We start from the raw sequence: 25,164 nt of genomic DNA, 5'->3' as shown, positions 1-25,164 counted from the left end.
CAAAGGGGGGGTCAGGGAGTCCACATGGGAATTCATTTTTTGGCTTCTGGGCTCAACTTTACTTTACACACGCACACAATTCGACAGAACTGACTGCAAACCGAGCTCCACTGAAAGGTGATGACTCACAAGAGAAGAATGAGTCGTGATCGGGCTGGGTTGAATGAAAGCAGCTCTTATGCAAGCAGAGAAACGCACACAAGGAAACAGACGTGTGGACACATACAGACACATGTACACACACACAAACTGGGATTCTATGCCTTCATCTTTTTTTTTCTTCTTCCTCCCTCTCCTCCTCCGCCTCCTCCTCTTTTCTCCTACGTAGTATTTCTCCTCCTCTCTTACGCAATCAACCATTTAGCCTCCGAATCCAATCAAAGTGTGAAAGAAACAAGAGTCACAAAGAGAAGCTGGGTGGGTGCTGAGAATGATAGGATTAAAGAGACGACTATGTTTAAGCATTTTTTGGAGTGTGTGTGTGTGCGTAAGTGTTTTAGTGTGTGGGAATCTGTGCCTACAAGGTGACAAGGTTGATAGTGTGTGGGCTCCAGCTCTCATGGGAGCAGTTGTGTCTTGCTGGTGGATAAGTGTAGTGCGTCTCCGAGGTCAATGATGCAGCTTAGTAACATGAGTCATAATTTAAAACACTAATGCACACACACAAACACTGGGTATTAGTACTGACGTGGACACTATTGACAACAACATGAAGTGAGGTAGTAGTGGATCATCCAGCAACAGAATCAGAACCAATCTGGAGGGAATTTGTTGTTGGTTATTGGGTTATGTTTTGGTCCTGAACGGTGAAAGAGTTGCAAAGTACGAGTTGCTTCAGGTCATCCAGAGTTGTGAAATTAAAACGTTTTTTCTAGATAGACGATGTTGAGTAAATGGGAGCAGCTTCCATGGCTTTGGACGGGCATGATACGGTACAGAAGTACTAAAGGAGAGCAACTGTGTCGAGTCAACACACTACGACTCCCAGGGAGCATGTCGTAGAGAAACAGCCAATCAATGAAGCGTGAACGTTGTGTTTTGCTCCCGATCTCAACTCCCCCAATTTCAATGTCAACCAGAACCGAAGCGGTTGACATCAGTGCCCCATGTCGGGCTTCGTCTGCATATCAATGACGGCTGAGGCTCATGGGTATTGTAGTTGAAATAACCAAAACTAAAAATCGGCATAACGTAAACCTATATGCACTATGTTGAGCAACATCGAAACTTTCAAATGGTCATTTACTCCTTCACTACTCTATAATCCCCAGCGTCTATATTTATCAACCTAATAACTCACTCATTATTTAGGAATGTGATTTCTGAATGGTTGTCACCTTACGTACATACAGGTGTGCCATAATGCTCAGGTGTGCTGTAATGCTTAGGTGTGCCATAATGCTCAGGTGTGACGTAATGCTCAGGTGTGATGTAATGTTCAGGTGTGCCGTAATGCTCAGGTGTGCCGTAATGCTCATGTGTGCCGTAATGCTTAGGTGTGCCGTAATGCTTAGGTGTGCCGTAATGCTCATGTATGCCGTAATGCTCAGGTGTGCCGTAATGCTCAGGTGTGCCGTAATGCTCAGGTGTGCCGTAATGCTCAGGTGTGCCGTAATGCTCAGGTGTTGGACCTGAACGTCTAGTAAACAGTGCATTAGAGTAGAGAGTATGACTTTACAACAAAGCGTTCATAAAAGATATATAAACTGGGAAGGAGTCGTGTTTATTGTGTGGAAATCAATTTCTTTTATATTACTCGATCATTGTTAACTGGAGATCAAATGCAGTGAAACAGCTGATAGTAGTTTTTTTTAAAGTGCGATTGTATGAAGGGGTGGCAGCAGCAGAGCTAATTACAGGACTACTAATTAAAACTGGCACTTGAAGAGAGACTAATGGAAAGAGTAAAACGCCTCCTCTCAGGCAGCATCTGTGCAGCTGCTGAACAAACATCACAAGAGATGCTGTAAAAATAACAAGATTACCTCATAACAGCAGAAGAAGAAAATAAGAGGTATTATTCAGTTTAGTGCCCTGCATGACCGGACGCTTTCAGGGGTGGGAAAGTGGGCTTTGGCCATTTCATGGAACATTAGGAGCGGTGCTACGGTTTGCCCTCGAAAACACTGTCGGACTCTGCAATCCCACAAATGTACAGCAAGTGTGAGGACGCAGGAACTCATTACAAAGTGTGACCACAATAAACCTGAATCAGTTCCGTGTTATGTCCCAAAACATGGTTTAAAAGAGAACATTTGACCAATTCTGTAAGTCTAGCTCCACTTAGTTACTGTTGCTATGCCTGTCAATCATTACGTGCTTAACAAAAGCAGGCTTCTCATTTTTATCCGGATTTAACTGATTGTATCAGCTGTATTTAAGCGAACACGCAGAATACTCCAAAATCAATAACCTGAACTTAGTATTGAAGACAAACAAAGGTAACAAAAATATATCCCCGAGTTTCTGGCTGGTTGAGTACTGCGGAGCACGGTAGGACGGACACACACACACACACACTCACACTCATCTATTGATCAAACAGATGCAGCCAATTTACTCGAGTTGGAAAAACTTGTTTATCTGCCTGAAGGAGTAGAAGGAAGCGTGTGGTGAGAGTGTCAGCTCGTCAGCGGGTCACCCTGGAGTTTTTACTTTAGAGATAAGATGTTTGGATCCGTTTGGAACACACACACATTAATCATCTTTATGTTTGCCACACCAGCAGCTGGTAGGAAGCGTGTGTGATGACTTTGTGTCTGTGCGTTCAAGCTCTTGAGATTATCACAAGTGACCCCTATTACAGTCAGGGTGACCTCACACACGCATACACACAAATAACATCCTCCCCGCCCCTGCTCCCTTTGACACAGTGCTCGAGTCAGCAGATCTCTCCGCCCTCTCTTCTCTTTCGGTCTTCCTTCTCTTCTTTCCTTAACTGCTTTCTCTTCTTTCACACACACACACACACACACACACAATATCTTTGCTTAAATCTCTGCCTCCGTCTGCGTCTTCACTTTCCCCGCAGGAGGCGGAGGGGGGAGCGTAGAGATGAGAGTGCTTCGCTGACGTCACTGAAACAAATGGGCTGTTCGCTATCTGGGACACTGAGGTGGGGATTGGGGGATGGCGACTTTACCCCCGCCGTAGAAAACACACAAACGTTTTTGTCTCACACACACACACACGCCTTACTGTTCCCTGCCTTGATCTCTTTCTATCACACACTCATACACACACACAAAGAGAAAAAAGGAAAGCGGCGTGTCCTGCTACCATCAGCACTTTCACCGGTGTCCTCGCCAGACCGTCCCCGTCTCCTCTCATGTCCTTAACGACTCTCACACTCCGTCTACTCTCTCTCCACCTTTCTCTCCCTCTTTCAAATGTACTCCATCCTATGCCTGTATTCAGTTTTGATGTACAGAGTCACGGCTCTCTATCCTGATTCCCGATGCACTTAGGTGCAATCAATCTGACAGTAATTTCCCCCGCTGACACTTACAACCATCCTGTCCTGCGGAATAAAGGATGATTGGTGGTATTTCGGAGGACTTGACGTCCTTGAAAACAAACTTCCCCACAGCGCCGTGTTATACTGTACCTCGAGGTCTGGCAAATCTTTGTGCTGTGACATTTCTCGTAGTCACAGTACAATAAGGGGAAAACTATTTAAAAAATGGGCGATTCATCGTAAAGAAAATACCTCACAAGTGTTTAAGCATGACAGGTGAGGGCTGCAGGGGGATTCTGGGAAAAGCGTTTATTCTTTAGAACAAAATGTAACTTGAGGGGAGACTGTGATCGTTCAACGCTGCAGAAATCACTTTTCTTTATCGTAGGCTTTGGGATAACCAAGACCAGCTGTAAAAATAATCTCTTGAACAGTAAATTGCTGAATTAATCCTCCCTGGATACGTATGAAACATGTGCAAAGTCCTGCAGGAATTCCTTTTGTTTGGAAGTTATCGATAGTGTACGAGTTCACAGGGTAATCTGATTTGATGTGGAATTTAATAAAAGTATACGTTAGCATTATACGTTTACATTTTTAGGATTTTGTTTTATAGACACTGGAAGAGTAGAGATGGAGCTTTTTTTTGGAAACCAAAGCATTACCGCAAAATATCTCATTACAGGGAAAATAATTAAGTCAGTATTTGAGTAAAGTGTCAAATACTCATTTGAAGAAGTGCTTTGAAAAACGATTTTATATGAACCCATTTCTCTCATTTCTTGTGTTACCATTCGCGACATCTTCCCCCATTTCTGTTATTCTGCAAACAGAATACCCTTCCTCTTCGCTTCCTCTCCATCTTCCTATAACCTTGTTCAAGAGTTGGTGGCAGAAGCATCTACTCTCCCAGGAGAGAGAGACCTAGCAGTCTGAGCTCCCCTGTCCAGGGATGGAGCTCCCTAGAGGGGCGGGAAGATACATCTCTCCCAGCCATTGTTGGGGGGTTTCCTGCAGGATTGTTTTTTGGTGTTTGTGGCCCATCACTCAGAGGCTTTGCAGCAGAGGCACACGCTGATACATGGTAACAACTGACACAAGGAGTGTGTGTGTTGCAGTACGTGCGAGTTATTGTTTTGTATTTGACATTAGGATCCAGAATCGGGGAATATCCCTGGTGTTGGTATTGACTACTACATTTCTGGTACGGTGACATCCCTACTCTGAAGTGACACACACACACACACAAAATTAAAATATGCTCAGATATTAGTGTTGATTCATATTCAGCTGTTGTAATCTACATACACCTTTCCCTTCCTTATCTCCTTTCCTTCTAAACCTCCTCTGTTCCTTCTATACCTCCTCCTTTACTTCCCTATCTCCTACTTTCCTTCTCTGCCAATGTTCTCCTTTTCTTACCTTCCCTCTTTATCTTACTTTCCTCCTTCCATCTTTCCTTCTCTTGCCCTTCTCCCTACCTCCTCCTCACCTTCTCTAATTCCTCCTTTCCTTCCCTACCACCAATTATCTCCTTCTTTCCTCCCTTTATCCTCATTTAATTCCTTCTCAGAAAAAAACAATATATTGTATCGATGTAATTGATTTGTATGTCCAGAGAACAAGCATTGGGTTCATTTATCATTAAGCCTTCAGCTTTTCTTTCATTATATCACACGTGGGTCTAAAAAGGGGACACGGATCACGATACTTCCATTTCACATAATAAAATCTGATTTCATCCAATGTAAAGGTTCTTTACTGGCAGCCGTCCTCAGACATTGTACAAGGCCATCTTCAGTGTGCTGGCCAAGCTGGAACCAGTCATTGTGTTGATCTGAAGAGGAATGTACAGTCTATTGACCCCAATTCTGTGGGTCTGTGCTTTCTAATTTTACGGCCAGATTTTCTCTCCGCTCAGTGTAATGGATGGGGTGGCCGTGAGGCAGCAGGGACACCACCTGGCCGCCGAGCCTCAGTCAGCAGCACGGTCCTGACAGGCCTGATGAATGCAGCCTGATGAGTACACACACTCTGCTACAGCCGAGTGCCTCGCTCTGTCGGGCTACAGCAGGAATGCAGTGCTGCAATGTACTGCAGGTGTGTTTGAAGAAGGGCTTTTAAATGTACACTGCATTAGTAGCTTCCACTAAAGAGCAGCACGTTGACAATAAAACATTTCACACGTCCACTGTGCTTGAATTATAATCTGTAATGCTTTAATATAAGCGAGTACGGCTGTGTGTTGTTAATTTGAGATTACTATGGAGCACATTTCACATCCACAGCTAGACTCATTTACTTGCTACAGCGCAATGTGAAAAAATACAATCTAATAACAATAACCATATCGCTTCTAAACGCAAACAGGCTTTTTATTACTGTGTTTTATGAAGTACTTATCTATATTCAGTGTATTACTGAAGTTGTCATCTATGCTTTCTTCAAAACCACCAGACTCCATTGAAAAACACAGTATTTTTCCCTGCAGATCACTGAGAGTTGCTGATCTACACAATAACACAAACGCAAGAACCGAACGAGGCAGCGGTGCACCATCAACTCCCGTGTTCTGGGAGGTAAAATTAGGTTTTACCCCCCCCCAATGGGGTCTGATGGCTTTGAGGAGAGCGATACAGCGGCTTCAGATCCTCATCGGAAAGGGCCGTCTGACAGCAAGGTAAAGCGGTGAAAGTATTCTAAATACAGCGTACACTACGTATTGCTGCTGCCCCCGTCCACGGCAGTACATTGCATTGCTTCCGTGCTTGAACGCCGTCTGCTCGTCCAAACTGGGGCGTGCCGACCGCCTTCTACTGGACCTCATACAATCCCACTTCCAAACTATTCCTTTCATATCGTCACGCAATAATGGATTTGACCAAAAGCATTGGAATTGTCTTTCATCTGCAGAAACACCGTTCAGTGCGGTGGTTGGTGATTCTCATTAGGGTCGGACGTGGTGTTGCAATCATTGTTAAACACCTATCTGAGATATCAAACAGGTTCAATCTGACAGTGACAGAGAGATACACCAGCCTACATCTGGGGAATACCTATAAACTACTTCCTGCTGCTCTGCAGTGACCTACTTAGCATGATTTGGATTATCCAACAAAAATAAAGTGTTGCAGGAAATTCCGCAGCTTGAGCAAACATTCATCACAGACCTGATGTCTCTGAACTGTATGTGAGTTCTTGGCTTATGCAAGTCAGTTATGCACCTCTGCTGCCAACATAACATCTAATATTGGGAGCACTTTCACCAATTCTCTACACGGAAAATATCAGTTTGGTTTAGTTGCGGGCTGCCGTTTGAGTGTCAGCGATTTCGAAGTTCGTTTCGTACGATGATCTCACACCTGAGTCTTCCTCTTTTCTAGAGGAAGTTTGGATTAACGAATAGGGAACCAACAAAAGGAAGCGCTGTGTAATGATCTCGACTAAACAAGGAAGCAATGCTTCCCCATTTTAAAGGAAATTGAAAGGAATGTGGTGCAGGGTGTGTCTTGTTTTCGAGTTTTCGTTTGACTTGTGTGCACGAGAAGGTACAGGATAGTAGCCTTTGAGTTCAACATGTGTATTAGGGGATAATAGGTGTAATGTGCACACGAGCATAAATCGCCCACTTTTAGACCAGAAATGCTGTTTTACAAAAGACATTTGATGCAATCTGTCACTTATTTTTAAAGGACTAGTTCGTCATTTCTAGGATTAAGACAAGAAACAGTGGGAAACAACTAGCTTGACTCAAGTTCAAAGGTAATAAAACAGTGTAGGGAGCGATCAAAGAAAATATGCAACAACAAAGCAGCACTGTGCTCGGACTGCTGATTTCATCAAACATACATTAAACAATACACCAGCTCCACATAGCACCAGACCATCTGAATATCAAAGTGTATTTTCGTGGTTTAAAGGGATTGCGTTCTGATTTATTCAGTCTGCACACTGGAGGATAAACGTAAACGCAAGGCACAATAGTTTATTTGAAGAACAAAACGAACTCTGTTTCTATCTTGTTAGAAATTAATACGACTACAACTCTCGCTCTGAATTAATCTCGCCTCTCTTTTTAAAAAGCTACACTGTTGCATATAAATTGAGACGCTTCTGTCGGCTTGGGGTTTGATGAGATTTCTTCATGCAAAAACAGTACAATGTCTGGTCGAAAGAAATCACTATTAATACAAAATAGCAGGGTGCCAGAGATTGGTTGAATTTTAATTCCCCAATTATTGGAGTTTGAAAGTCTGCAGATCCGTGGAGGGACCTCGTTATTCCTCCAGCTTTCAGCCATGTTTTCTTATTAAGTTAGAGCTCATTTGATTATTAATTTACTTCTACCCATGTCCCCCATCTTGCTTCCAGCTAATTAATTTCTCCGCAGTCCACAGATATTTCTGTTCACTGTTGATCCTAACGCTGATATGGACATCAACAAATGATCCGTCTGGTTCGTGTGCGTTTGTTTTTATGAATGCGTGGGCGAGACAGACTGGAGTACTAATACAACGTGTTGATGTGGCCTCCGTCTGCCTGCCCTGAGGGGGGGGGGGGGGGGGGGGGGGGTTTCCTTTGCGTGTAAGCCTCCCTACCTCGTTGCCGTACATCATGAGGTGGTGGGTGGTGATGAGGGCTTTGAAGACCACCACCCAGCTGGAGTTGGCCGTGCGCTCGAACAGCGTGTCCGCCAGCTGGGGGATGCTCACGTTCATCTCATTGGTGCAGTGGATCAGATCTGGGATGAAACAACACACAAAAGGAGTTACACAACAGCAGTAATGAGAAAAGCTTTTAAAAAGGTTTGATAACCCTGATCGAGAGCAGCAACAGCAAATTGCTTTTCACACAGAGAGAGAAATGCAGACGCACAGACACACCAAGGACAGACGAAACACAACGCACGCACTTCAGCCGAATTCTTAAGTGGATAAAGTGTGAAGGACGGATGCTAGCTGCACAACTTTTTCTAACCTCCTGCTCAAACCTCCTGACATTCACTCGGCTGAAGCGTCTTCTCTTTTTCTGTTCTCTCCAGGTTTGTTCGCAGGAGTTCAGATGTCAAGCTGCTGGAAAATGTAACCTCCAAGAGCAAGAATGTCAAGTTACACAACTTGCAGCCTCAGAAATCTCGAGATAAGGAGACAAGTGCGCAGTATATGTATTTATTCTATACTTTTACAATTATTATGTCTTTGTTGTGGTCTAAAACTAAATCAGTGCTCAGTGTTTCTCAAAGCCCAAGATGATGTCTTCAAACTAAAATCAGTTTACTGTCATAGAAGAGCAAAGAAACCAGAACAGATTCACATTTAAGAAGCTGGAATCAGAAAATGTAAAAATAAATACTAAAAATTGTTACCTATTGCAGCTCTAACTCACGTGACAATATATATATATATACACATGTATACACACATTCCCATTTACACTAAGATATGCAGATATTTGCGAGTGTGGAAGATTCAACGTGGAGGAGACAGAAGTCCCGTTTCTCTTACACAAGATCTCATCGAGCCATCAATGCATAAAAACCTCTTTAATTCACTACGGGCCGACTTCACTTCCAAAGAGCTCGATATGACCGGAGAAGCTCCGAACAGCTTGGCACCTCACTGTTCTCACCACTTTAGTTGAGATTGATTTGAACTGATTATTGTTCAGGTCCCTAAGCATAATAAAAAGATTCTGTGTCTTCACTCACGACAGGTAACACACACACACACACTCTCGAGCTGAAACATCAATACAGACACATGCGGCTAAATTGATCATTCACACCAGATATCAGTTTTTGTGGTTTCATTTCCCTGCCGTTCTCCACCCCTTTCATTCCTTCGCCTTTACCTCCAACCAGTCTCTCTCTCTCTCTCTCTCTCTCTCTCTCTCTATCCTTTGTTCTTCACCACAGGACATTATGAGCTGCCGGCTCTCACACCTGGTAACTACGGAAACAGCTTCTCATTAGACTACTGGAGGACTGTAGCGCGGAGAGTCCCGTTGGGAGACTTCATCATCATAATCAGGAGCGCGTGCACGTATGCAAGATGGTGCACGCGCTCATTCAATAAAGCCCATCTTCGCTCTTTCCCTTTAGTCACTTAACGCATCATCTCCCTCAAGCCCTTGCCCACACACACACACACACACACACACAGTAACAAAACACTGCAAACCCTCCAGTCCAGCATTGTTCTCCTTCACTCAACATGGCAGCTCTCCCACTTCCACACACACACCATGTGGTGGGCTATTTAGTCGATACAAATGAGTGTCATGTAATACAAAAGGTACATTACAGCACATTTAAGAGGTGTGAATGACAGCCAAGCAGAACAGCGTTTGTTTAGTGGCTAACAAAGTGCATCTGAATTGCAATTTCCAGCACATAGAATGTCAGGATTTGAGGCCTATTGGGGAACGTTACAGCTATACGAATGCACAAGCATTGCCCCTTTCACACATGCACTGCAAGCCTGAAATTATCTAGACATTACCCGGAGGGGAACACTAACGTCCGAATCATTTGGACCGGACATCACACGGACTTCACCCTGCGAGCTCCCGAGCACTAATACCGTGTAATGTCCGATTGAGCCCACGTGTGAATAGATCCGCTCGTCGTCTGGAGAATTTAAGGCGAGCGAGTGGGCGAAACTGGAAGAAAACAAAACATCCGAAGGTGAAGAAGAAAGGTCATTTACAAGACCACTGGAGAGAGCCGGGAACCTCCGTCAGTGAGGGCCGGCCCCGCAATCCACGGGTCGTTTATGACCAAATTTACAAATCAGCTACGCGTGTCATGTCGTGCCTCCTGCACGCTCTACCCAGGCGTCACCCCTCACCTAAACCAAACAGAGCATCTCCAGTAGGTGAGAACACTTCTGACAATCTGTGTGTGCTACATGTGTGACAAGGAGAACCCCGGACTGTGTGTGGACCCGATTCTTCAGGTATCGTGTGAGGAAGCGGCTATCGAGTGGCAGGCTGTCATGGAGTAGGGCCCGGCTATATGACTGCATAAGCATGTAGAATAAGTCTTTTAAACACTAGCCTTGCTCGGACTGTTATCTTCACCTTGTCTTTCCGTCTCTCTGCAACTCTCTTTCCCTCCTACTGCATGCCCGCATGATATTACCAATGCTGATAAGATACAATTCACACCTCGAAACAGGAAATAGGCATTTATAGCATCTGGAGGCTTTGTTTTTTAATCTATCTACTCCGATCTCTTCTAGTTCTGCAGCTACCTTTTCTTTCCGCCTGTCCATCTCCTCTTCTTTTTAACAGAGCTCATGTTTTTTCATTAGGTCTGGAAGTGGTGTGAGAGAGAGAACTAAGAGAAGAACTGATTAGGTCTGTGGGGACGCTCGTGCATGAGTGTGTGTGTGTGTGAGTGTGTGTGTGTGTGTGTGTGCGCAAGTGATAATGTAAAGAGGAGGGTACATGTGCTGACTTAATCAGACAGAGTGGAAAGCATTAGATGCCAGTGATCCCAGACTAGGGGGAGAAAAGAGGAAGGCGAGTCGATTGAGTCAAACATATGGCAAAGACAAAAATGAGGGTAAGGGAGAGAAAGAGAGAGAAATGAGGGAGGATACGAGTCGCACAGAGGAGGGAGAAAACCACGAAACGAGTGACTGAGAATAGAGGGGGGAAAGGAGAAAGATAGTCAAAAAAGATAATGAGACATGAGAGACATGAGTGTCTCTTCATCCGGACAATTTGCAGGAATCCACACACAGCTCAACAAGCCTCCTCGCCTTATCTCTCGTCTCGTCCCCGACGTGGTAGGCAGCAGGAACAGGTCTGAGAGGATGTGTTTCCCCCGCAAGCCTGAGCAATTACACTGAGCGCAAATGGAAAAATACACAAGATTCAGTCCTCAACTGCAAGGCTGCGAGCAATTACCTGCACAAGGAATCTGACCCGATTGACGACGGCACATTACAAGATGGTTAAAGTACAGAGGGCGGAAACTCACTGTTGGAGAAAATATAACATAATGTCAAAGGTACACTACAAATACACTTTCAAAGCTGGGAACTCTATTATTCTACTCTCTTTGCTTTTGTCCCAAAAAACGATTTGTCAAGTAAAATGATGACGTTTCAACATATGTATATTTTCAATAGTAAATAAAAAGGGTTGAATGAATCTACCTACAAAAATAATAGATGCAAGTTTGGGGAAATCCACTTAAATCGCTTTCTTGTCGACAGTGAGAAGAGAAGATCGACACCACTCCCATGTCTGTACGGTAAATACGAAGCTACAGTTAGCCTAGCTTAGCATAAAGGGCACCTTTAAAGCTCACTAATTAAAATGTTACATTTCCTTTGTTTTGTCCGTATACAAATAAAAGTGCTGTTCCACCCCGCTTCCCATCTTTATGCTAAGCTAAATGTCAATTAATGAAAAAATATAGAATATTGACATTAGAGCATTTAAATCGATTAATCGTTCCCAAATCTTGATTGAGAAAAAAAAATGTGTCCATTCATATTTTCTTCCTTTCCGCTGTAGGCCTTCTCCTCTCTTACATTTAGTTTTCCTCATCTGTTCATCCCGTTTAATTGTCCCTGCCTTGTACAAGAAATTAGCATCGTGACAACCAAGCCATCACATTACACACACGTGGGAGCGAAGGCTGCTGAGTAAATGTGACCTCATTCGCCAACACACTGGCCCTTCTGTGTTCTTCTCTGATCTGGAGGCCCATTGTTTCTGCTCATCTGTTGACCTCTGTGGGCTTTTGACCCAACCACAATAGACCAGAGACTTCCTGGTACCAAGGGACCAGCGTGAAGAAGCGTGTGCTTGGTACCAAGAGAAATCTATCAATATTTCTGCAACATAGATGTTGTTTCATTTATCCGTGCCAGTAAGCCTCTTAGAGTAAGACTTGTTTGTTTGTGAGCAGGAAAGCAGGTGGTCAGATCAAGCGGCGGAAGAAGGGCACGAGGAGGAGACGGAGATCACATCTGGCCCAGCTGGCTTCCTACTATCTGGGCTCTACTCTCTTTTCATCCACCTTTAAGTCCCCCAGATCCACCCGCTTCCAGGCAATACACACACAACTTTCATCTCCTCCTTCATCTCTTCTGATCTGCAGACACACTTGTCTCCTGACTCTCTTTCCATTTCCTCGTCTGTCTGGTGCCTCTACGAGCTAGAAATTAAACCTTTAACAACAATCTGTTTCCACCTTCGTTTTCCTTTACTTAATCAATTTGTGCCACCAGGGGGGGGGGGGGATCAACTGCCATGCCAAAACAATGAAACACAAATTGCAGGTATATTTAAAACGGAGTATTGATAGCCGTCCTCTTATTCTGCAACCTAAACTAGATTTTGGATAAAAAGCTAGTAGGGATGATAACGCTTAATTAACCACCGTAAACAATTTGATTCATCAAGAATGTATAATGTGCAACGTTGGCACCGTCTCGTTTCTGCAACTCCAGGATACAAATGATCGGACTCGTTAGTTTTAAGTGCCACGCATGGTTGTTCTCATCACATTTATGTCCTCAAACCGAGTTGCATCTTGTGCAGAACTATAATCGTAAAAGTCTTTAATTTAGTTCGGCTAATGCGTCGAGGCCGAGCAGGATTAGTGCGCAAACAGCAAGTTTGAGTTTTATCTAATGTATAAGAATCATATTCAGGTCGTTGGTCGCAAACAAGGAATATGCTTTGGTATCTTGTTGCATAACAACAAACATAAGAGAAAACAATACAAAAGAAAATCACTTTTTATTATATTAAATAGAAAACAAATACAATAAAAATATGGAAAATATATTCCTTTGTTTAAAGAAGTTTTAATTGAAAAGAGCTGTTAGTATTTAAATCAAAAATTATAATGTATTAGGTGTAAAAACAGCCCATGCCAATTAATTAAAAAGAAATGCTTTAAAATTTGATAACTTTAATAACTGATATTTTGGTCATTTGGAGTCAACAGAAACAAACTAAACACAACACTATTATTGGGCTAACTTTTAAGTTAATATGAAAAGGTTATAAGCAAACAGTCTCCACAGAGCAACAGTAGCATTTATTTAGAGTAATGTTTTTTCACCGGACAAATATAAATGAAATAAAAGTCACTCTTTGAGCTCGGGTTTTGCTCTCCGCCAACAAACCAAAACAATAAGCTGAAAGACGCTTAAAAAAAAGCTCTTAAGAGCTGAACGACAGACTGATAATTATCTGTGTGTTTATCACTACGATAAACATCGAAGCGGTCATTTGATCCATTGTGAATTAAAGCGGCTACGTTACAATGCACATGAAGAACATGAAGAAAAGGTGGGATCTAGATCATTCAACAACCCTCCTAGTGGGAGAGAGTTCGAGGCGGATTAACCTGCAAGCAGCTTCTCAATCCTATCTTGACATTTTTTTTTAAACCTTGACCGGTCAGGACGGGTCATCAGTGGCTCGCTTTGTGCGCTTGACATAGTTTCAGTCACTTCAGAGACCACCGAGGGGACGTCAGGCCCACATAGCTGGAATTCCTAAAGAGATGGCTCTGTAGAGAATATATCTGGACAAATCTCAAAGACTTAACATGTTTAACTGAGATGCGAATGGAGAGAAGACGGTATGTGAACACATGAAGGAACGCATGACCACCAATGTAATCTGAACTTGGTGACCTTCCTGTAAACAATGCTGTCCTAGCAGCTTCTGACAAGGACGTCCACGAAGTAACTACAACGTTCGTCAACTTATTGTTTTGATCAATACTTTTACACATGGCTGGAATATTTTCAGCCTGGGTATGAATGTGAGCTTGGCCCAACTACTCTATAGCATGAGTGAGAACATGTGTGGCCATGTTTAGTATATAAGGGGGGGGTGACGGATCGATACAGCATAGTATAGGACAGGATGGATTGACAGGAATTTGGTAAAAAACAAAACAAAGATGGAGTCAGAAAGAAGGTCAATCGAAATATATATTATCGCAATACTCAGCATATCGCGCTAATACCGTATCCTCTGGTGGTACCCACCCCTAATAGTATATTGGCACAGAGCAGCCTTTAACCAACGCATCCTGATGTGTGCAGGATTCGGGCATGATGCAAGAACTTACAAACTGAACTAAAAACCAATAAAAAATGTTGCTGATCAAGGGAATTTTCTGGTTTTGTCTCTCCAAGAAGGTCAGTGGTCAACTACACGACAGAACGACACCTTTGTTGCTTGTAGGGATTCAATGTCTTACTCAAGGACATGTCCGCAGGGCGGAGACTTGCCAACTAGAGGGCTTGAAGGTTGCTCATGCAGTTGAAGGATGACGTCTCTAACCACTCGACCACACTGTGGCTCCAATCACTCCACAGGGAATTGAGATTATCAAGGTTTTAATAACACGGCTAACTGAGAAAGGGTACCGCTGCAGAGTTGACTGACCTTCATTCAAAATCTGCACAAGCACTGAGTAACAGGGGGGGACGCACACACCAACAGACACCACACAGATGAAAAGCCAGACACAGGAGTGCAGCCCCAATCTGTTAAAGATTAGCGCTCCGCAGTATCAGCACCTTGTCTGGCGTGTACTGCTAATCTCCTTCTCTCCTCTGTCTGTTTCTGTGTTAGGGACTGCAGACAGGGTTGCCTCAAAAGAGGATTCCCCGTCCACCCCTCCCCTTCTCAAATCCTTTTGATAGAAGGTGGCGAGGAAGGAGAGCTGTGAAGAATTGTGAAAAAAGCATCTTTTCCTTTCTGTTGCAGCTTTACAAATCACACCAAGCCCTGCCTAACGGTGCTTTTTGTAAATACTTATATAAAAAAGGGAGGGGATGAATATGAAATATCTTGTTTTGTAGTGTTGACAGGGAAAACAAAGCTTTTCCTACACGATAAAGTACACATTGACATAATCCCTTTCAAATCCAATCATTTCGATGATCGCTCACTTTGCTGCCTATGAGGTGGAAGACACAACAGAGGTTTCATCATTGATCCTTTTGTATGTTTATGTTTTCAGACGATTTCTCGGGAATAAAACAGATATTTGGCCGACTGCTTCAGAGCAGCAGCAGATTAACGAGTAGCATTTACGAGCCCCAAATAAATCATTAGTTTACTCTCATGTTGAGGAACAGAAACACAATAATTACAACAACAACAGCTACATTGTTTAGTGTGCTATGTAAGGCGATCATGGACATATTGAGCATCCCTAATTTGAAGTTAAGAAGTGTTGGTTTTTTTGCATAGAAGAATAATCCCAAACGGTGAAGAAAGCTAGATTTGAAATGGAGGACTGCTATCGGATCTGTACTCTGAGATCAATGCAGGAGCTAGGTCGGAGGTTTTAGATGATGAGCAAGGGAAGTACAGGAAGATAAATTAAAAGAGTGGGGGTAGGATGAGCGTAGAAAGAGGTAGAAACTAAAGGAGTGTCACCAGAAGTTGGTGTACTAATAAACTGGTTCTATAGCGTTCATTCTCCCTTAAAGGTCTTAAATAAGAGAGGATTCTCCTCTGTCTCTCACACACTGAAGTATAGAGAGGCATAGATTTAGGGACAGACAAACTCTCTCGTCTCCACCTGCAAGGTTTCCACTGAGGGAATCTGGAAATCTTGTCAAGTGAATAGGATTGAAGTCTCTGCACAAATGTCTTGGGGGAAACGTCTAGCGGTTTCTGTCAAAAAAAAAAAAAAAAAAAGGGACGCCGACAGAGACAGGCAGACATGCACGCAGGTAGACTACGGGAATACAATAAAAAAAACAAGCAGTTGAACCCAGCCAAAGGCTCCTGAGAAAACACGGCTAAAAATAACCAGACATCAGAACAGAACAGAAGTACTGAATGTTCCCAAACACTCAAACAGAAACAGTCTATTTAAAACCATGTACCATCATTACCTTATACACTAAATGTGTAAAATGAGAATGTAATGTTCCCTCTGTATCGTACAGTACATTGGATTCATGTAGGCGAGGGGAGAGCCAGGGTTTCCTCGAGACAGTTAACCCCAAGTAGACCGGTGAAGTTTCCCTGGATAAATAAAGTTTAAATTATTCTTACCGCACTTTGAGATCTGTGACAGCAGATGCTACTTATTAAAGAACAGTCCTTCAAGCAGGGTGCAACGTTAGCACCATTTACCGGGTCAAATATGCAAGTGGCTAGAAGATTTCCCCCACCAGCCAAAAAAACAATGGTAATCTATTGAGTGCCTGATGAAACTTGAACATAAGCCTGCCTACGAGTACACTAGCATGTTAGCCAACATACAGTAATTTAAATGATTAATTAGCAAAGAGCTAGCTTGTTTTATTATTGTTGTTGTATGGTAATGAACATTTGTATCCATCTGAATGAAATGTATCCAGTCAACGTAAAGCCCAGTACATTTAAAGACATTTAGTAATGTATTAAATATCTTATAGATCCTACAACTGTGCAGTGATATTTGTTCACTCAATGAGTACTTGGGTTCGCAATTACTATTACATATTCACCGTCTATGACAACTGATCCCACACGCATCTATAGACACTGACGCACTCTCACAGGAGGCAGAGACACCACTGCAAGTCATCCCTCTTCCCACACACACACACACACACACACAGCCTCACACACTCACTCAACACTTCACAGGCAATCCTTTGGGCTTCACTTGAAACGGACGTATCCAGACAGTCAGCAGTGAGCCTTTTTCCTGCCTGGTAGTCTAAACTGGGCCTATCTCTGCTCTGCAGCCAGGGAGGGGCTGTCCCGCTCGCTTTAGATAGAATCACACTCACCAATAATCACTTAAGACACAGGCGTCCCCCACCATGTTACCAACCAGCTACACCCTGCAGCAACTCTATCAGGGCTGGAATCAATGCAACACACCGAGCAGGACATAATGAGGACTATTTGTATTCTTTAATGTCTTCAAATCACATTGAACCTTTTTCAATTCCCTCAATACTTTCTCTAGATGTGTTCAGAGGATGGTAATAAATCACTCCATGTGTGAAGAGTGTAATGTGTGTGTAATTAGACTGCAGGAGAATAAATACCAAAAAAGGTGACAGAATGGCAGTAAAAAGGAAAACACTTAATATGGGGAGGAATCAAGATTAAACATCATATATATCGATCTTTTAAGTGGAACTGAAAAACGTTGTGTGGGAGGAATACTAATCTATAATAATAATACTGCAGCTATTGTGTATATTTTTTCCATTTTTCAAAAGAGGATAAAACTGACATTTGTGGAAACTGCGTATAAACTTTTTAGTGGGTGTTTCCATTTTTAAACTAGCCAACATAGTGTTGATTTTCCAGCTTTTAGCAATTAAATACCGAACCCTTTAACACTTGCATCATGTAGGAAGACCCATCGTGCTGTTAAAATGGAAGCTGGCAAGCTAAGCTAAACTAGTTAACTCCGATTGGAGACTTTCGTTTTCTTTCATGTCGTTTCAACACCTTACTAAATTGGTGGTAACTCAAGTGGTGTGTTTGTCTCACGTTACAGAAAGAAGGGGGTCTCGCTCGCGTTAACCGTCTCTTTTTCAGGGGTCTAGTTGTGGTGATGACAAATAACAAAGTGTCAAAACTCACAGCGACAGGTGGTCTGGCAACGTTGAGTAACGATACAGAAATACAGGGAGAGCTCACAGATGGCACTAAAGCAACAAGCACACAGATATGTCTCTTTTAAAAAAGGGAAATTATATAAAGCTTCAATGAAATGTTTGTATGGAAACTTTGAAATAATCCCACAAGTACCACATTCATACTCTCGCACCAACATCCAACACACAAACATATTTACACAATGAACAGATCTGTCAAGGTGACCTACAAACTCCTGTCTGTAATAGAGTTGTAAAGTTTGAATGGGCACTGACTCACTGGAGGCTGAAACACAAACCACATAAAGCCGAGCTCAATAACCTTCTGTAAACAGTGTCTCTATCCGTCTCCTAAACTAACCAAAAGACACACGGACAGAGCCAAAGTCAAAGTGTCGGGACTGCTCTAGCACCACAACAATTTCTCATGCAAGTGTAACCTAGTTTTAAAGGTTTGGCTAAAAATGGCACCGACACAACATGCTGTCAAAGGACCTGTCGGTCAGCAGCTCAGCCAGCTGGTAAAAAAGATGTGGCATGTTGTATTAAGCTTCCAGAACTGGAGCTGCTACTGAGTAGAAAGGCCTGAAAAAGGTCCTCAATAACAGGATAGAATGACTAAGCTGCTGAGCCGTGGTTAAGATTTCATGCCGCTTGGAATAAAACTGCCTGACCAGGGCGGCTGTGGCTCAGGAGGTACAGTGGTCGTGGTTCGGAGGGTTGGCGGTTCAATCCCTGCCTTGGGCAAGATACTGAACCAAAGATTGCTCCCGATGGCAAGGTCAAAAGTGTGTGAGTGTGTGCGAATGTTTATCACTACAATGGTCATTTGGACTACGGCTAGGAAGTTGGACACTTCTGCAAGTCATCAGCAACTTTTAAAGGTCTTGTTACGGTATGAAATACAGCATCTACCAGTAAATGGGTTAGGGTTAGGGTTAGGGTTAGTAAATGTGGTCACGTGTCTATGTCCACAAACAAGAGTTAAGACAACCATGAATGCAGACACCTAATGTAGTTTTAATCAAACCATGTGCAAGTCCAATATCTGTGTCCACGTCCAGTTTAAAAAGTATATCTGGCACAATATCCATTTTAAAGAGAAAACAGAAATCATTGCTTACTGTGAAATGAAGAGTACAACGAGCAATGCACACGGACAACGAAGAGAACAGCCAGCAAGACAGCGAAAAGGGTCAAAACATGTCAACTATTTCCTGGCAACAAGAACGTTTCTCTGTAATGACGACAGAGGATCAACCTTCACAAGAACTGCTGCTCAGCGGAGACACACTATTCCCCCATTTGACGACAATGAATGGCACATTTTACACAGAGAAGACAGATGGTTTGGGCGAGGCGTGAAGAAGGCCATCAACAGAACATCAAGCTCAAAAACCACCAATGAACGAAGTCGGGGTGGTAGTGCGGCATCACTTCATTCACACCTCCCTTTATGGGACTCCGATGCCTCTCGCTTCACGACTAGCAAGTGTCTCTCATGTGAAGTCGAGGTGTGAACTGCTCACAGAGGTTAAAGTGCTGTCATTCAGTAAAATGGCAAGAGAACACGATACTTCTGCGAGTTGCTTAGCATTAGGACCATTAGATATTTCATGATCTGGATTACTGGAAAGCTTCATTAGAGTCTCCCTCACTACGTCGAAGAAAAACGCAGATAAACAACGGTTGTAAAAACAAAACACAGCAGCATTATGGAGGCTGCAGGCGATTTCACCGTCCAACTTCCCCGTCAAACTAAAGTCCATTTAACACAAGCCAGTTGGCTGGTTTGCTGCCATGACAACAGAGTGCCAGTGAGGGGGGAAACTAGACGTCAGTTTAAATGTCACAACTTCTCCATTAACAGATGTAAGACGGTGAAACAATCAGCGTTTCAATGATGCCAAAGTGGAAAGAAGTGGCCTCCTAAGTGTGTATGCGTGCGTGTGTGTGTGTGACATGGCATCACTTGGCTGCATATAAAAGGCTGGATTAAAAACACACAATAACACTCACCTTGACAACCTGAATACTGCCAGCAGACTGACCCGTTTGAGCCCTCCCCTCATTGATTTTTATGACGATAATTTCCATAAATAGGAGAGCTTTTCAAATCTGATGGGAAGGCCTCAGCATTTTTGCCGCCCGCTCACAAGCTGGGGGTTAATTGAGGTGGACGGTCCCAGTCATGACACTAAATGGCTTTAAAACGGCACTTATTTTCGCCAGTGGTGCGTGAATGTCATGGCTAACAGCGGACCCCCGAACGCTCACTGCTGGCTGCCAGTGCTGAAAGACTTCTGCCCGGGCTATTCGGGTATTGGTCTACAGTAGATGCAAATATGCCAGTGAGATCATTTCACAGCTTGCCGTCAGACAGTCACATCTGCTTGCGGTAACATCGCGCCAAGGGAAGAGCGAAAGAAAATAATGGTTTTGTGTGTGTGTGTGTGTGTGTGTGTGTGTGAAAGATAGATAAAGAGACAAAGTTAGCAACAGTAACCAAGGTGGTTAGAGTCAAAGCCTGTCAGGTTTCTCTTTCTCTCTTACTATTGATAAATGTCTCTGCAGGCAAACAATTCACCAACCAGTGGACTTTGTTAGCTGACTCACACACACACACACACACACACACACACACACACACACACACACACACACACACACACACACACACACACACACACACAGGCTGGCAACTGTCCCCTAAACGCAGTTCAAACCTGTAGCATCCCGTTTCCAGATGTATCTAGATTGTGTGGACAGCAGCTTTTAACTTGTGATAATATTTCACGTTTGCTGAACAGAGGACGACTGCTGAGGACGATAGGAGTTACTCATCATGGGTGCCAATTTCAAAACCATGTAACAACTACAGTATTTGGCTAATTAACTTAATACCACAACCACAGAAATTCACACACACACACACACACACACCTGTGTCTTAGGGGTCTGGCAGAGAAAGAGCCAAATGGGTTTTTGTCACCTTCAGCAGCAGCAGCTTGGAATTATAAAACATTTGCCCCGAGCAAAACCAACATTTAAATCCAATACTCCCACTTACTATGCACTGTTCTCCTTTAAGCATGGATAAGGCTGAATGACTGACTGGCAAACCCTCTCACCTGGCTGCCTGTGTTCATTACATTACTGGATGTTTGGGTCAGCTGGCTGGTTGACTGAGTAATGATCGAACACACTGCCTGCCAGCCTCCTCACAAATTGACTACCTGCCTAAGTGAATGACGACCTAACCTGTAACCTGCCTTTATTCCCGCCTGCTGGCCGCCCTCCGTCGCAGTACCAACAACACAATGAACTTGACAGCCTGGATGTTACCTTCATGGGGAAATCATCAACCGGACAAACAAACATGACAATCACGCCATCATGCGCTGCACCACTCACTGACCGTTCCCCCTGCGGCACCGAGGTCGTTGCTCTCGCAAAAGAAATCAATATCCTACAATGATTAAGCTTGACGCGGCGTATTAGCTGCAAGGGTCTGGCCAAGTTCACAAAAGGAGCGGAGACAATACATGACTTTTGTTGAACGTCAGCAGCTGAGTCTTGCGAGTGGAGGAGGAGGAGGAGGAGTTGACGGATGTGAGGCAGCTGAGCCGAAGCATCGATCAAACATGTGCATCCTGGGCCGACAAAGGCTGGTTCCCGGAAAACAGAACTTCAGCACATTTCGTCCCAGTAATGTCAAACACAAGCTCTTAACATTATGACTCATTCTTTTTTTTATACATTTATTCTTTTGTCGTTGTCCCACTTGCATCGTTTGTCACCTTCAACATGACTCAGTTTAATTTCAGTGGGCTTTACTGGCTAATTAATCCACTCGATTAGCAAAGCAACGTGAGAAATGACCGGCGGGGATCTGGAGCAACAACATCAGCAAATACCATTCAGGAATTTGCTGTATGTGCGAGAGGTTTCCTTCAAACATGATGTTTCCTGAGATTTTACAGTTTACAGCGCCGTCTTTTTGTCTCTCCTTGAATATAAGGCGAGCGCAGGTCTGATTAAACACCTGCTTTCTGCCGCTTGTGTTGTTATCTCTGTGCTCCACTCGCCTTGACGTCTGCACAACACAAACCTGTTATAGCCGAGCGAGGCCCCGAAGCACGACACGTTGTTAAGAGCGTTTCTCTTGGTTAACTTTTAATATAGGAATTCAATTTGAGGTAAAGCGATATTTAATTAATGGATAAATCGCTCAACAAAGTTAAATCGCCAAATGTTTGGTAACAGATTAGTCGTTTAGTCATTTATAAATCACGGGTTTATGCTGTTTTCTGCTCATATATGATGTTAATTGATCATTTTGGACTGACGGGCAGATAAACGAGGCACATTTGAAGAAGTCACAGAAGACATTTTATAGAATAAACTGTTAAAAAGCGATAGAATTGTGTGCAGACTGTTCGATAATGAAAGTAATCATTAGTTGCAGTCCTTATTTGAAGACTATACCTTTGACCTTTGGGACATTTTTGAAGGACATTTCAGAGCTGCAATGATTAGTTGACAGACAAAATGATTTCCAACTGTTTTGATAATCGATTAATCGTTTAGCAGAACATGCTATGCTAAGCTAAGCATCTCAAACATGAATATTCCCTGAAGTATCTCCGTATCTTTGAGTTTTGGACGGACAAAAGACATTTTTAAAAAAAACACACTCCTCTTGGACTTTGAGGAACTGGGATGTACACATTTCACTATGTTCGGACATTTTGAAGAAGACCAAACACACACACACACACACACACACACACAGTACATGAGCAATGAGTACATCTGCAAGCCAGGTAGTGTGTGTGGAGGAATGTGCAGCAGAGCCTGGGCTCCATCAGAGACTGGTATGTCTGCATTTGAAGCCCTGCAGCTGGCTGACAACACACACAAGTAAAAAGGAGGATATACTCACAGTCGAGGTGTTTTTTCTTGGGTCCGCTGACTTCATGCGTGGTGGCTTTGCACACAGCCTTGCTGATCGCAGACCCGGTCATGCTGTGCTGCGCGGCTGCGATCCGATCCGTGATAGATTGGCCCGACATCGCTTCTCTCTCTCTCTCTCTCTCTCTCTCTCTCTCTGCCTTTTTACTCAATCAGCTAAAATAGCACAATAACGATCCGATCAATGGATCAACTCCCTGCGGGAAACAACTCAACGTGACTTCACTGTCAAGTGGAGGTAAAAGGGTCGCGATCAGACACTCACTTTGTCAGTTCTTGTGTTCCAGGTGCAAAACCTGTAATGTCAGATCACTGGTGGCAAAAAGAAAACTGCAGGTACAAGATTGGTTTAACAATCAAAAGCTGATTTTCAGAATAGTTTGGCAACAGTTATTTCTATCTATCTAGTAAACACAACACGACGACACTAATGTGAGCTAGTCTGTGTTAGCTAATGTTCCCGGTGCAGTACTCGAACCAGGAAAGAGTCCCACTGTGGAATTTGTAAACACTGGAAATTACTTTCTGGCCACAAATAAACATAGCTAACTAGCTTGGTTTGTTTTCAGAGATCACTTCAGGGGTTTAGACGACAACAACAAAAAGTAATCCGTATGAAATCACAGTTTGGAGAACATCAACAATGTCGACAAAAAAAAAAAAAAAAAAAAAAAAGTCTTGAGTTCTTCCTCCACGTCAACTTGTTAGCTTGGACTGTTTAGTTAGCTATCACTGGTCGCGTGGCAAAGTGTGTGTTAACCCCCTCTTCGGGCGTGAAAAGTCATTCAGAATTGAGCACCACATTGTTTTGAGTTTATAAGAGTATACTGTGTAACTGACAGCCGGGACAGGTGCCGTTTCTCCCGGTGAGAAACGATGCGAGGAGCGGTGGGTGTTAGCCGAGTAGCTAGCGGCGGTTAGCTAACCTGCCAGCCGAAGTGTCTGGAGTCTGTGACTGAAGAGCCGAGCCGGCGGACCCGTTAAGTTAAAAATGACAGCTCCCTTAGCTCGGTTGTTTCCGTTCACGGTCCTCGGGCTCAGTTGGTGCTGTCCTCCGGGAGACGACTCCACATTACCGGCTCGTTTTTCCCCGTCCTGTTGTGCTGTCTCAAAAGTCTCGCCAGTGGTTTCTCTTTGCGGACTGACTGGCTGGTTGCTGCTCTGCCGGACAAAATGGCAGCGTAAAAAATCAGCTGATCTCACAACTGTGCTGCCTTCAGGGACCCCTAGTAGCCTCGGAATGTAGAATGCTTAAATCCCAGGACTTTCCATGCGTTCAAGTATACTCTACTGTTGCTTTTGTTTTTTGCTAGTTGTGTCCTTTTCTGTTTTATATATATTTACATTTGTACATGGTAATTAAATGTTATGTTTTATCGTCGTCTAGCTTTGCTGTCCTTGTTTTTAGCTCAATGTGTATGTCTGTGCAGCCTACATCGAGAGAGTCAAAAATAGACACTTGGCCAATAAAGCTAAATCTGATTCTGCAACAATTTGGCTTCAGAGGTTTTAATCAATTAATCAATAGGTATTAATCAATGAGTCAAGTGACATGTATTATGATTGTTGAAAAAGCACAAATGAACACAAATAGCTGAATACAGGTTCTTAAATGTGAGAATGTGCTGCTTTTGTTTGTGTCATCCTAAATCATTCTAAACTGAATACCTTTGGGTCTTGGAGGACTCTAAAGATGAAACCTTTTATTCTGGGAAATTGTAACGTACACTTCGTAGACAAAATAGCTAATCTATTAAATACATAAGATTAACATTGAAAATAATCTTAGTAGTGTGTTGGTGCCTGAGTCTTATATCAATTTGGACCACCCAGCAATCCGTTCACAATCAACAAGCCTGGGTTACATTTTTCCACATCCACAGAATTTGTAGCCTATGTTACAAATTATAAAACTTAATATCTACATATTGTGTAACGTACAGCAATAAAAACATATCAAATGGTAGCAAAAGTGAAAAATAAGAATATATTAATATGTCAATTAATGTTTCTGTTGAGGTAGCCTACTGTGGATGCGTTTCCAGACAGGAGAAAAAGAACATTGTATATTGTTCAAGATTTGAATGATTACTTGCTATATTTCCGACAGCCCGTGAACGC

The 25,164-nt window shown here is 43.2% G+C and overlaps 1 protein-coding gene across 1 annotated transcript in view; it reads right to left on the bottom strand.

The window, feature by feature from the left end:
- LOC115024031 (uncharacterized) overlaps positions 1 to 24,201 on the bottom strand; it is a 51,632-nt gene extending 27,431 nt beyond the window's left edge. The window contains exons 1-2 of the mRNA XM_029455408.1: positions 23,015 to 24,201; positions 8,056 to 8,198 (exon numbers count right to left, since the gene is read on the bottom strand). Of these exons, the coding sequence (XP_029311268.1) occupies positions 8,056 to 8,198; positions 23,015 to 23,144 (273 nt within the window). The 5' untranslated portion in view covers positions 23,145 to 24,201. The remainder of the gene's footprint in view (positions 1 to 8,055; positions 8,199 to 23,014) is intronic.
- Positions 24,202 to 25,164: the final 963 nt, after the last annotated feature.

This window comes from Cottoperca gobio, chromosome 18 (genome assembly GCF_900634415.1).
Source record: "Cottoperca gobio chromosome 18, fCotGob3.1, whole genome shotgun sequence".
Lineage (NCBI taxonomy): Eukaryota > Metazoa > Chordata > Actinopteri > Perciformes > Bovichtidae > Cottoperca > Cottoperca gobio.
This window is presented reverse-complemented; position numbering and strand designations above follow the sequence as displayed.